The 12509-nt window shown below is 42.6% G+C and overlaps 1 protein-coding gene across 1 annotated transcript in view; it reads right to left on the reverse strand.

Moving 5' to 3' along the window:
* Positions 1 to 2098: 2098 nt before the first annotated feature.
* The window catches only part of ASAH1 (N-acylsphingosine amidohydrolase 1), a 29166-nt gene continuing 18755 nt past the window's right edge, over positions 2099 to 12509 (reverse strand). Inside the window, exons 6-14 of the mRNA XM_028526591.2 lie at positions 11630 to 11704; positions 10686 to 10731; positions 9477 to 9621; positions 8875 to 8929; positions 8660 to 8741; positions 5243 to 5374; positions 5020 to 5143; positions 4556 to 4612; positions 2099 to 3168 (exon numbers count right to left, since the gene is read on the reverse strand). Coding sequence (XP_028382392.1) covers positions 3079 to 3168; positions 4556 to 4612; positions 5020 to 5143; positions 5243 to 5374; positions 8660 to 8741; positions 8875 to 8929; positions 9477 to 9621; positions 10686 to 10731; positions 11630 to 11704 — 806 coding nt within the window. The 3' untranslated portion in view covers positions 2099 to 3078. The remainder of the gene's footprint in view (positions 3169 to 4555; positions 4613 to 5019; positions 5144 to 5242; positions 5375 to 8659; positions 8742 to 8874; positions 8930 to 9476; positions 9622 to 10685; positions 10732 to 11629; positions 11705 to 12509) is intronic.

Genomic DNA, 12509 nt, shown 5'->3' on the forward strand with positions numbered 1-12509 from the left:
TAATTAAGCTACAAAATTCATATTTCAGATCGCCTTTTTGACTGTATCATTCTGTTTCACTGCAGACTGTATGACATATGATTGCCCTGTCTTTTCCTCCCTGTCTGTGTACCCCACTACCACCGGCCATCAAACGCGGATTATATGGGTGTCCCGCAGGTGAATTTCTAACAACCCTTTTCTGTGGTCCGCCACTGAATTCTGTTGTGTTGGAGTAAAATTCTTGGTAATAGCTAGAAAAGTAAGGCATATTTCAGAATGTAAATGTTTTCTAATGTAATGTCAGTGGTCATGTTAGACTTTTACCTAGAAAATCTCTGTACCTTCTACTGGACTGTCAGGATTCAAGAGCTCAGCTTAGACAAGACTCTGGACTGCAGCTTTTTTTTTTTTTTTCATATAAATATGAGCATTCATCTCAATACATCAGAGCCCTTTTGTTCTTTAGCTTACATTTCTTTCACAGATACTACTTGGGCAGTATTGTGATAAAGCACAGAGAGTAACACTACGACAGTTGGGAACATGATGCACAGGACACACTGACGCTGCCCTGGCCAGGAGGCTCGGTCGGTTGGAACATCATTCCGTACGCTAAACAGGTGGCAGGTTTGCTTTCCGGTCAGGGCACATGCCTAGGTTGCAGGTTTGACCCCCCGTTGGGGTGTGTACAGGAGGCAACTGATAATGTTTCTCATATGGATGTTTCTCTCTTCCCCTCCCTCCCTCCCCCCCCCCCCTCCCCAAGATCAATAAAACAAACATATATATTCTCAGGTGAGGATTTTAAAAAAACACATAGTGATGCTATTTAACCCTCTCTGTTCCTCATTTTCCTACCTGCAAAATGAAAACTGGATCCAAGGGTGCTTTAGTGTTTACATTTTGTCAAATGGTAATTAGCTGTATCTTTCAAAGAACGGTTTACAAAAAGAATTAAAAATGGAAATCAGTGAATGAGCAATTATACAAATAATTTTCAGTGTTCATTGAAGTCACTAAACAAGAAAGTGCTGAAAATCGATAGCCTCTATTTCACCACAAAATTGGGTTAGGATTAAACTGTAAGGATCAGTGTGACCTCAGCTTTGGTCAGTCATCTCATGATCTGCAAGGCTCTGGCCCTTCCTTGGCAGGTGGCACAGCCTAAAAACACATGGCCTTGTTACTTTTCACTAGAGGTCCTTCTGGGGCATGTGCCTTAGTCCGTACCACGGGGCACGGGGGAAGGGTGCTATTCATAGAGGAACCCTGTTCTTCCCGTGGCCTCTAGGCCAGTGATTTTCAGCCTGTGTACCACAGTTTTTAAAATGTGCAATACCCAACTTTAGTATGGTATTAGTATGTGGTTATCTTTCGCCTTGGACTGTCATTTAAAAATTACAACAGCCAACACAATAGCCATCTGGTGTGAACGCCCTGTCTTGAACCATAAATATATAGGTCATACAATACAGTTGAACCTTATCAGTCACAGTGCATAACAAGGTTGCATCTGATTGGTTAATTTTTCTGGTACACAGAAATACTTATATACAAGTGTAGGCACCTGATCTCAAAGTCACTTTGGAGCAAAAAGGGTAGGTGATTGCTATTACTATATTTTAAATCAATCAAAATTGTATTTATTTTTTGTCAGATTTGGTGAAAAGTATGTTTTTTGGTGTGCTGCAGAATTTTAGTAATTAGTTGAGGTGTGCCATAAGATGAAAAAGGTTGAAAAGCACTGCTCTCGGCTTTGTAAAACCACGGCAGCCCCATCCCTAGTCTTAAGTGCTGTTTTAGTGTAGTCTTCCAGCCTTGAAATCCTAGAATATCTCTCTGGTGGGACTCACGACATTCCTGTGACAGTATACTCATATTCTGTTCAGAGTTGGACACGGATTCCTGCAGGGTTAGCCTGTGGCTCTCAGTCGGAGGAAGAGTGGCCTCCGGACACATGCGCGTGGCCGCGCACAGCGGGCTAGGGAGTGGCGAGGATCAGTCATACGCCGAATGGCCCGCTTACCCAAGTCTGGTAATTTAACTCGGACTTGTTCGGCTTCCGTTTTCCCACGGTAACGCCCACCCTCAGACAGACACGCGGGCGCAGACGCAGTCAGTGCACAAGACTGCCGACACTGCTTCGGTGACTTTATTCAATGTCGTGCATACAGCTGATACGGAAATGAAGTGGATACAGCTATGCCAGCTGGCATGCATTTCACAGTTCATTGTGAAAGTTAGAAAAGTTAACAAGTTCTGTTAGCATTTTTCATAAATGTGTTGATTGCTGAAAACATTTTTAGTAATTGAACTTAAGTTTTTAAAAAACACATACTGATCAGAAGAAAAACTATTCAGTGGGTGATACGTAGGAGAGTGTCAGACAGTGGGTTCACCTCCCTTTCTCCACGAGCCTGGCCTGCTCACTATGCATCACGGAACCCACCTGGAGCTCAGGTTTTGAAGCTACTCGCTTCCTGGGGCCTCTGGGAGGTGGGGTGCTTCTGGAAAAGGGAACACTCCCACTCTGTGTGTCCAACCCTGCCCTGCATGCCGACCGCTTCCTGAGCCCCCGAAAGTGCTGCCACAAGAGTCAGAGGCCCGGGTGTTGTCCATCAAGAAATAATACAGTGTCTCATCTCCCTCCCGTCCAAGTTGGTGAAATGATATTGCTGTCACAAACAGCAAAGACAATCGCATAGAAAAATGTACAAATATGTAGATAAAAGTGAAAAACAACGTGGACTATTTACTGTAACTGTTATACAGGTGTACAGATTTCAGTGCCCACAGAGACTGCTTTATTCCGTGGAAGTGGGTCCCACAATAGGTGACCCACCCCCACCCCCAAATGTCAAAGTGAAATGAAACAACAAATTCTGAACGACTGTCGTACTTCACTTACGTGAAAACAAACAGCTGTTCCTGCACAAATAGCCTGCGACGTGTAAACACACCGAGACGGATGAGCTCATGCCTTCGAGAGGCCCTGCCCTGAGTCTCAGCTGCTGGTCCGAGGGCAGGCGGCTGCACAGGCCGGCCACGCGAGAGCTCCCACCGTGCCCCAGCGCACTCTGTAGGCCAGGCGTGTGCTCACCACCCAATGCAGGGGTCTGGGCAGTCCCGCAGGTAAGTCTCAAATTGACCCTTGGCGACGTCCATCAAGGTTGTGAAGACCGTCAGCTGAAACAACAGTTAGTTTTACTGTAAGGGTGTTTTCAATTCCAGGATGTCCTGATCATATTAATGTTTCTCGTGGAACTGCTTTATGAAGTTACCTAATATTAAATAATGTATAATGTTACATTATAAAAACAAATGTTATATAAAGATAAGTAACTAATAAGTTAATGATAAAAACAACTGATTTCAATAGACTGTTATTCCAGGTCGCACATATAAATATGCCTGGGAGAGAACCTTGAGTGCTTCACAAGGTCGTACTCCAGAGCAGCGCACTGCTTCACCACCAGTGCTGGCAGGCTGACTGAACCTGCCATTTGCCATCTGCAGTCACGCAAAGCTTCACATGTACGGAGTAGGAACACTTTCCCTTTGGCTGCCCTCACCCTTAAAGCATATACAGTGGGACCCTATGCAGGCACGCAGATTACAAGGCACAGAATCTAAATGACCACCGCGAGCTCCCACGAACGGGACGTGGACAAAGCAAGAAGTATGGTGGGGCCAGGGGGCTTAAGGAAGGCTTCCTTCAGGAGCCAGGCTCTGATCTGAGCACTCCCAGCAGGAGGAGTCTGTGCTGCCAGAGGTAAAGGAGGCGTGCTGATGCCAGGGAGGGCTGGGGGGAGGGCCGAGGAAGAGGACCAAGGGGGAATCCTGGTGTGTGTACCCAGGATACACACGGGGCAGGCACTATTAGCAAACTGGATGCTTAGGAAACTTGGTGTGTTTAGCTATACTGTGAGGGAAAGATAAAAGATGTAATAACGTTAAAGGGAAACCCTAACCACCAAGACACAAAACTCTGTTTTGGAGGGTGTTAAGTTTTAGGCATTTGTGGTATACAGCATAAGATCTCTGGGAGAAGTAAAAACTAAAATGCTACACCTAATTCAGTGCCATGTAAGTACAACTGGGAACAATACTCTCATCAAATTGGAAGCCCAAGCCACAGGGGTCAGTTTCTTCGTCACATCCCAGCAGTTACTATTTTGGTCACACAAAAGCATTTTTAAAAATCAGCCTTAAGCTGAACATGACTTAGGAATCTAGCTCTGATTTCTCCCAGGATAACGGGGGAGATAAAACACAGGATGAAATTCTTTCCCCAAAAGCAAATACATGTATATACTTCCAAGGCCTGGCCAGGAGCTCAGCTGAGTAGAGATCATCACCACCACCACCACCCCCCCCCCCCCCCCCCGCCCCATACGCGAAGGCTGCAGGTGGGACCCCCGTCAGGGCAGGCGCAAGAATCGACCAGTGAGTGCTGCGTACGTGAGTGGGACAGCACGTTGATGTCGATGTCTCCGTCCGTCTGCCTCCCCCCTTCCCTCCACCTCCCTCCCTCCCGTTCTCTCTACAATCATTCAATAAAAATTCCAAATACCTTGTTGAGGACAGGTTTGGTTGACAGGATATCATATATGGTTGGTATTGAGATTTTCTAAAACACAAAAATTGTTCAGCACATTAAACACAGATGTCAACAGCCCTACTCACACAGACGGGTCGGAAACCAAGACGTTCTATCAGTCTCGTCCAACTCCCGAAATGAACTTCCCTTGGGGTCACTGTCAGGAGCAGAAGTAGTGGTTCTGATGTGTCACTTTTTCTTTCTGACTCTTCCCCTTTAATTCTTGCCTGTTTGTCATTCAACTTCACCAAGTGGTGTCCAGAATTAGAATAAAAAAGGTAAGTACAGCAAAATTTAGCTCTTTAAAAACAAAACAAAAACTAAGTGGGACTTTCCCTTGATACTAGATAGGACGAAATTTATAAGTTCCATAGAAGCCGAAGAAAAACACCGGAACGCACGTAATATCGAACGTCCCCATTTCTTGTGTTACTTACGTCTTGTGTTGTGTGGTTCAGACACATCTTTGCGGCTGTTCTGCGGTCATCAAGGAAGAAGGGATTTTTCCAACGGTCGTAATTCGTTTCCACCACATACCACCTACCCTGCTCAGGGTCAAGTCTAAACAGAAAAAGAGAGACTCCTCAGGACTCACGCCGCACACCTGGACCTCCGTCAGTCCGTGCCGTAGTTCTGTTCTGCCGCAACGCGGGCACTTACTCGTGCACATCCAGACATTTTTTTCTGTCCCGTGTGATCACACAGCCCTCCCCGGTCTTGTTGCCTCCCAGGATGAAGTACGCCGGGGCCAGTATCTTCGTTTTGATCAGTATATTCCTGGCTTCTTCATAACTACATAAAAACATTTTTTAAAAAGCAAAAAATTTTAGTTGACATGGCATCAAAAATTTTTAGTTACAGGTACTAAGTGAAAACAAATATTTGAGGAACATGTTCTTTTAAAAAGGTTTGGTTAGCAGTGGCTCGGGGAGGACCAGCTCCAACTCGGATGTGGCAGAACACTGGGATCCAACGTGTCCCCTCCAGCCTGAGGGACAGAGCAACCTCGAGGGATCTTCTGCCCTCACTGTGTATGCCTTTCACTCAACCACAGAGCAAACTAATTACCGTAGACAGGACTTAGGGAGTAGAGAGTCAACTTTAAAAATGGGGGCCATTAATAAATGAAGTGGATTTTCAAAAAATTACTATGCTCATTCCCTGGAAAGCATTAAAAATAGAATTGTCAATTTATTCTAAGTCATTTTAATGTAGTGCTGGCTACAGGCAATTTGCTATTATAAGATTTCTACATAGATTAACTTCTAGGTTAACTGGCATTATGATTTAAATGAACACTATTGTACAATTTTTATTTTATGTATGGGTTATTTTTTTGTCATAGCGGCATTATCCTTACTTTTTTTAGACAATTCATTTCCTTTCTATAAACACACACCACACACGTAAATGAAGAATTCCATATGAGGTTCACCTCAGAAACTCAAATTCTTCAATGGGAGATAACCCGGAAAATTTTTTATATTTCAGTATGAGTAATTTAAAATAAAATACAACACACTAAAAGGATCATACACCATGATCAAGTGGGATTTACCGCAGGGATGCAGGGATGGCTCAACAACCACAAATCAATGTGATACACCACGTTTAACAAAATGAAAGATAAAAACCGTATGACAATTTCAACAGATGAGGAAAAAGCATTTGGCAATTTTCGACATACACTAATGATTAAAAACTGCAAGTACGGGTACAGAAGGGATGTCCCTCAACACAATGCAGCCCACATATGATGAGCTCACAGCTAATGTTCAGGGGTGAAAAGCTGAATGCTTGTCTTCTAAGATTAGGAACAAGACAGAGATGCCCACTCTTACCAGTTTTATTCAGTATTGTTTTTACAGTACTAGACAGAGTGATTATGCATGAAAAACAAAAGGCATCCAAATCAGAAAGGAAGAAGTAAAACTTGCTATTTACAGATGACATATTATTATATATAGAAAATTGGAAGACTTCACACACACACACACTGTTAGAACTAATAGATTCAGTAAAGTTGCAGGATGAAATCAACAAAAATCAGTAGCTATGTACTAATAACTACAAGAACGAAATTAAAAGAACTGCATCAAAAAGAACAAAATACCAAGGAATAAGTTTAACCCAGAAGGTGAAATACCTGCACACTGAAAAATATAAGACATGGATGAAAGAAATGGAAGATATAAGTAAATGGAAAGATATTCCATGCTCATGGATTGAGAAATTAACACTGTTAAGATGCCCATACTACCTAAAGCAATCTACAGATTCAATGCAATCCCTGTCAAAATTCCAATAGCATTTTTCACAGGAGGAAAATGGCACAATCCTAAAATTTATATGGAGCTAAAAACAAAAATCAAAAAACTTAACAAATGCAATCATGAGAAAGAAGAACAAAGCTGTATGAATCACTTTCTGATTTCAAGCTATATTATAGAACTATAGCAATGAAAACAGTATGGTATTGGCATAACAGACACAGCTCAATGGAACCAGAATAGAAAGCCCCCAAATAAACCCATACACATACAGTCAATTAATTTACAACAAGACCCAAGAATACCCAATGGGGAAAGGACAGTCTCTTCAATAAACGATGCTGGGAAAACTGGATGCAAAGCCACATGCAAAACAATGAAAGTGGACCACTATCTCATACAAAACACACAAATCAACTCAAAATGAGTTAAAGACTTGAATATAAGACCTAAAACCATAAAATTCCTAGAAGAATATAAGTGGTAAGCTCTTTGGCATTGGTCTTGGCTATGATTGTTTTGGATTTGACACCAAAATCAAAGGCAACAAAAGCAAAAATAAATAAGTGGGACTCCATCAAACTAAAAAGCTTCCGAACAGCAAAGAAAACTGTCAACAAAATGAAAAGAAAACTTACTAAATGGGAGAAAAGATTTGCAAAACATGTATCTGAAAAGGGGTTACTATCCATAATATATAAAGAACTCATGCAACTCAACAGCAAAAAACCCCAAACAATCCTATTAAAAGTGAGCAGAGATTCTAATTAGCCGTTTTTCCAAGAAGACAAACAGGTGGCTACCACGTTCATGAAAAGGTGCTTAACATCACCAATCAGGGAAATGCAAGTCCAAAGTACAGTGAGATAGCACCTCACACCTGTTAGAATGGCTTTTATCAAAAAGACAAGGAATAAAAGTGATGGTGAGGATGTGCAGAAAAGCGAACCCTTGTGCACTGCTGGCAGGAATGTAAATTGGTGCAACCACCATGGAAACCAGTACGAAGGATCCTCAAAACACTAAAACCAGAACTACCATGTGGTCTAGAAATTCCACCTCTGGAAGTATTTTGCTGAGGGAAACGAAAACACTGATTCGAAAAGATACCTGCACCCCCGTGTTCACTGCAGCATTATTTACAATAGCCAAACATTCACCATGTTTGTTTCCAAAACATGGAAACAAACTAAGTGCCCACTGTTGGAGAAATGGATAAAGAACATGTGGTGTGCATATGATATGTACACACCGTGGAATACTATTCAGCCATAAAAAATGAAGGAAATCTTGCCGTCTGCAACATGAATGGACCTTGAGGGCTTTACACTGAGTGAAATAAATCCAAAGGCAAAAGGCAAATACCATATGACCCCACATATGTGGAATCTAAAAACAAACAAAAACCAAACTCACAGATACAGAGAACAGATGAGTGGTTGCCAGAGGCAGTCAAGGATGGGGACTGGGTTGGCGAAATGAGTGAAGGAGGTTGAAAGGTAAAAACGTTGAGATATAAAACAAGTCCTAGAGATGTAATGTATAATGTGGTTATTATAGTTAATAATACTGTAGTGTATATTTGCAAGTTGCTAAAAGTACATCTTACAAGTTCTCACAAGGAAAAAAAATTTGTAACTGTGGCAATGGATGTTAGACTTACTGTGATCATTTTGCAATATATACGAATAACAAAACCTTTTGTATACACCTTAAATTAATGTTACACATCAATTATATCAATACAAATAATTTTGAAGTAAAAGAAAAATAAACATTAAATTTGATGATAAAGCAACCAGATTACCTTGTGCTGTTTTCCAGGACTGCTCTAGTGATAAAGCCTATCCACATGGCATCTTTCTTCCCCAAAATCCACTCGATGACACCTGGCAGGGAGCAAACACACCCAGGGTCACCAGAAGACCTGGAACAGCTGGGACTGTGAATCGCAAGGCGGAGCCAGCTGTCCTCTTAAAGCGCCTATGAAATCCCCATTTCGCTTAACAACGGTCTACTCACCCATATAACCGCCATTTGTACTGAAACGCTCATTTAGTGTAAGACTGAAGAGTCCCTGAGAAAAGAAAGGAGAGAAGTCAGAAACCCAGACCGCCCTGTGCAAGGCCCTCTCACCGTAGTCTGCGTGGTCTACCCAGGCCTGGACTGGGGCGTGGGGAGTGCAACGATTAATCAAAACCGTGATGATATCACCTGCTATTAACACAGCTGTTTTAGAAGTTCAAAGCACTCTCGCCCCCAGTGTGAGAGGTAAGTAGATGCGGTGTTATTGGCCTCCCTTCTCTAACGAAGAATCTGCAGTGCAGAGAATTCACGCCTAACGTGTCTGCGTGGCAGACCCAGGACCGGATTTCAGGTGGCCGTTCCCCAGCCCCGCCATCCGGCCACATAGTCACCCCCAGAGTCGGCTCAGGAACCTTCATTTCCTCTCTACCCCCCTCTACCACGTGAGCTCACTCCTGAGAAGGTGACAAGAAGTGCAAACAGGTGAACAGGGGCTCCATATTCTTTTTAGGTCCTCGTTTCCTTAGATCCACCCTTCACAGAGAGGAAAAGCAGGATGCAGAGCTACCTGTAATGTTACGTAACGGGACAGTCCTTACTGGTTTGAATCCTGTTAACATGCCCACATAGCCAGCAAAGCTTGACGCCTTGAAGACAGTTTTATTGTTTCTCCGGAAGTCCAAGTTCACTGTTAAAGGTTTTAGCGCCTCGGTTACGACCCAGGTGTTATTGTTTATATTCCACCTGCAAAAGACAAATTTTAGTGACATTTCAAAATGATGATGAAGATAATGATGATGGCCATACGTTATACTAGGTACTTTATCTAATCCCTAATGATCAACCCTAACAAGAACTTTGCGTCAGAGGGGAGGGGAGTTGGGGATAAAGGGATTAAACACAAAAACAAACAACAACAACAACTCCGGTAGGTAGACAACAGTATGGAGACTACCAGAGGGAAAGCGGGTGGGGGAGGTAGAAGAGGGTAAAGGGGGGATAAATGGTGATGGAAGGAAACTCGACTTGGGGTGATGAACACAGCGTACAATATACAGGTGATGTATTGTAGAATTGCACACCTGAAACCTATATAATTTCATTAACCAGTGTCACCCTAATCAATTCAATATAAAAAAGAACTTTGCCATAATATAGGGGCTTTGCTCTCCACTCCCCACGTAACAAAACTGAGGTTCACAGAAGTTCAGTCGTTCTCCCAATACAACAGCCTACAAACTGTACACCCCAGATTCAAACTTAGTCCCTCATTGTAAAGCCCTGCTACACTTTTTCCAGAAAGATTGAGACATAAAACAGAAGGCAATTCTTCCTTTTTTAGAGATTTTTTTTTTTAGATTTTATTTATTTTTAGAGAGGGGAAGGGAGGGGAAAAGGGAGAGAAACATCAATGTGTGGTTGCCTCTCATGCGCCCCCACCCCCACTGGGGACCTGGCCTGCAACCCAGGCATGTATGTGCCCTGACCAGGAATCAAACTCCGACCCTTTGCTTCGCAGGCAGGCACTCAACCCACTGAGCCACACCCGCCAGAGATATTCTTCCTTTTAAGCAATAAGCTGGACGTGCATCTGGGCCTTCAAGCATGTTCCAGATCTCTGTTCACTAGGTACCACTCAGGTACAAACTCACAAACAACTGAGTAAGAGTGTGCCCATCTTGTCCCAACACTAAGGAACCCACGTTCTTCCCTTGTGGCCACACTTGGAGCATGACTTGGGACTTTTCATCAGTGTAATACAGTCTACTCTTCTTAAGGACTGATAACACACCATTTTCTTGACTTACCCAAGAAATATTCCAAAGTCCATGTTTCGCCCGTGAATTAAATGACCTAATTGAAAGAAAGCAAGAGACACATAGAAGTAGTTATGATAGTAGGATAGATCTTAAAGCCGGATGTTTTGTTTTGGTTCACTGATATTTATAACTGTTAAATCCAACAAGAAGAATTAAACAGCATCTTGATGCTGTAAGTGTTAAGATCACACTGTTCTCCTTGTCACATTGGCCAGATCCCCCCATAATCCCTGAGGACACAGGGTTCCAGGTAAGGCTAGAATACAGGGAGAGGATAAGTGGTCATTCTTTGGTCCACTAGGACACTCTCCTACCCGGACACAGTTACGTTAGCCTCACCTAATGTGACTTGCCAACATCCTTCAGGCATGTACCCACAGCTGGACACCTCAAGGGTTAGGTACAGGCAGACTTTATAACAAAGTGCAGGTCAAAAATAAGAGTGACCCAAGCTAAATCATCCTGTGCTCTGTACTCTGGGGATCTTCCAGGGAAAACACGGGAAGGCAACGGTGGTCTGCCCGCGGGCTGTTGGCTGAGGAATGATGGATGGTTTGTCCTGGGCTGGAAGGGAAGGCTGGAGCCATTACAATCACAAAGATTATTAAGCCTCCTGTGAGTACTTCTGTCAGATCCTGAAGATCAGTATGAGCAGACCATGAGGAAGGGCAAGCATGTTTATAGTCCTGAAACACTTCTGCCAAGTTGTTTTGCACGCCCGAACTAAACTTTAATAGGCATTACAGTGGTCTTAAAATAAGGACAGTTTTCAGTTTACTGTTAAAAATTTACGGAAATCCATAACACTGTGTGCCACACACACACAATTCGCAAAGCAAGCTGAGGTTCTACAAGTCCTCACTCCATGTGTGTGGGAGACTGTTCTCTGACCTGCACTTCCTGGCGCCCACCCTCCCTGAGCACACACTTACCTTTCTTGTCCTCTGCTATGATCGAAGTACAGATGGTGAAAAACTCATAGAAAATGTTGAATGAAATAATCTCTCCTATGGGAAAAGACAAGTTTTTTTTTTGTTAATGTAGAGAACCATGACATTATTAGAAACTTCTTTTTTAGGAAAGGGTTGAGCTGTCCTCCCTGTGTGAGTTTCCGCTCTGGCAGGCCAGTCTGAACGTGCCTGCACGGCTGGTTGAGTGACAGCGTCTCACCGGCCTGGACACTGCAGATGGATGACAAAACTAGTCCCCAAGGGGGGAGCTGAACATGTGGGCACGGGGGAATTCTATTGCACCAGAACGTCCACATTGTTTCACCCATATGCTTCCTTTTAGTTTTCTTCAGGAGACTCAACTACAAAATTTAATGCATCTGGCTTTTGGTTGCATACTGAGAAGTATTTTGCCTAGATTCTTAGAGTGTGACCAATATTCGAAGCTGAGAAAAGAAATACAGGAAGTATTAATAAGTACAGAGCTTACGAAGAAAATTCGTTGTAAAATATTTTAATGTTGTATATTCTTCCAAAACTGTATAATAATACCATTTAATAGCATTTAATAATAATTCAATGATATACACTTTCACCGTTCCAATTCATGTTAATATGTTGGGCTTAACATGTTTTTTTTTCACCCCAATTTAATGTGGGTTTTTTTTCATTTGATTTCTGTTTTGGTGAAATTACACTCTTCTTTTCTCTTATGAATCATTGGTTAATCTTTTCAATCCGTTTTTCTCTTGCGATATTTATGTGGTATTCATTTGCTGGAGTTATTTATATAAGAAAGAAATTAAAGACTTACTTCTCATACAGGCTACAAATGTATATTTTCTGTATGCTAATTAGCTTT

The sequence above is a fragment of the Phyllostomus discolor genome, chromosome 11 (genome assembly GCF_004126475.2).
Source record: "Phyllostomus discolor isolate MPI-MPIP mPhyDis1 chromosome 11, mPhyDis1.pri.v3, whole genome shotgun sequence".
Lineage (NCBI taxonomy): Eukaryota > Metazoa > Chordata > Mammalia > Chiroptera > Phyllostomidae > Phyllostomus > Phyllostomus discolor.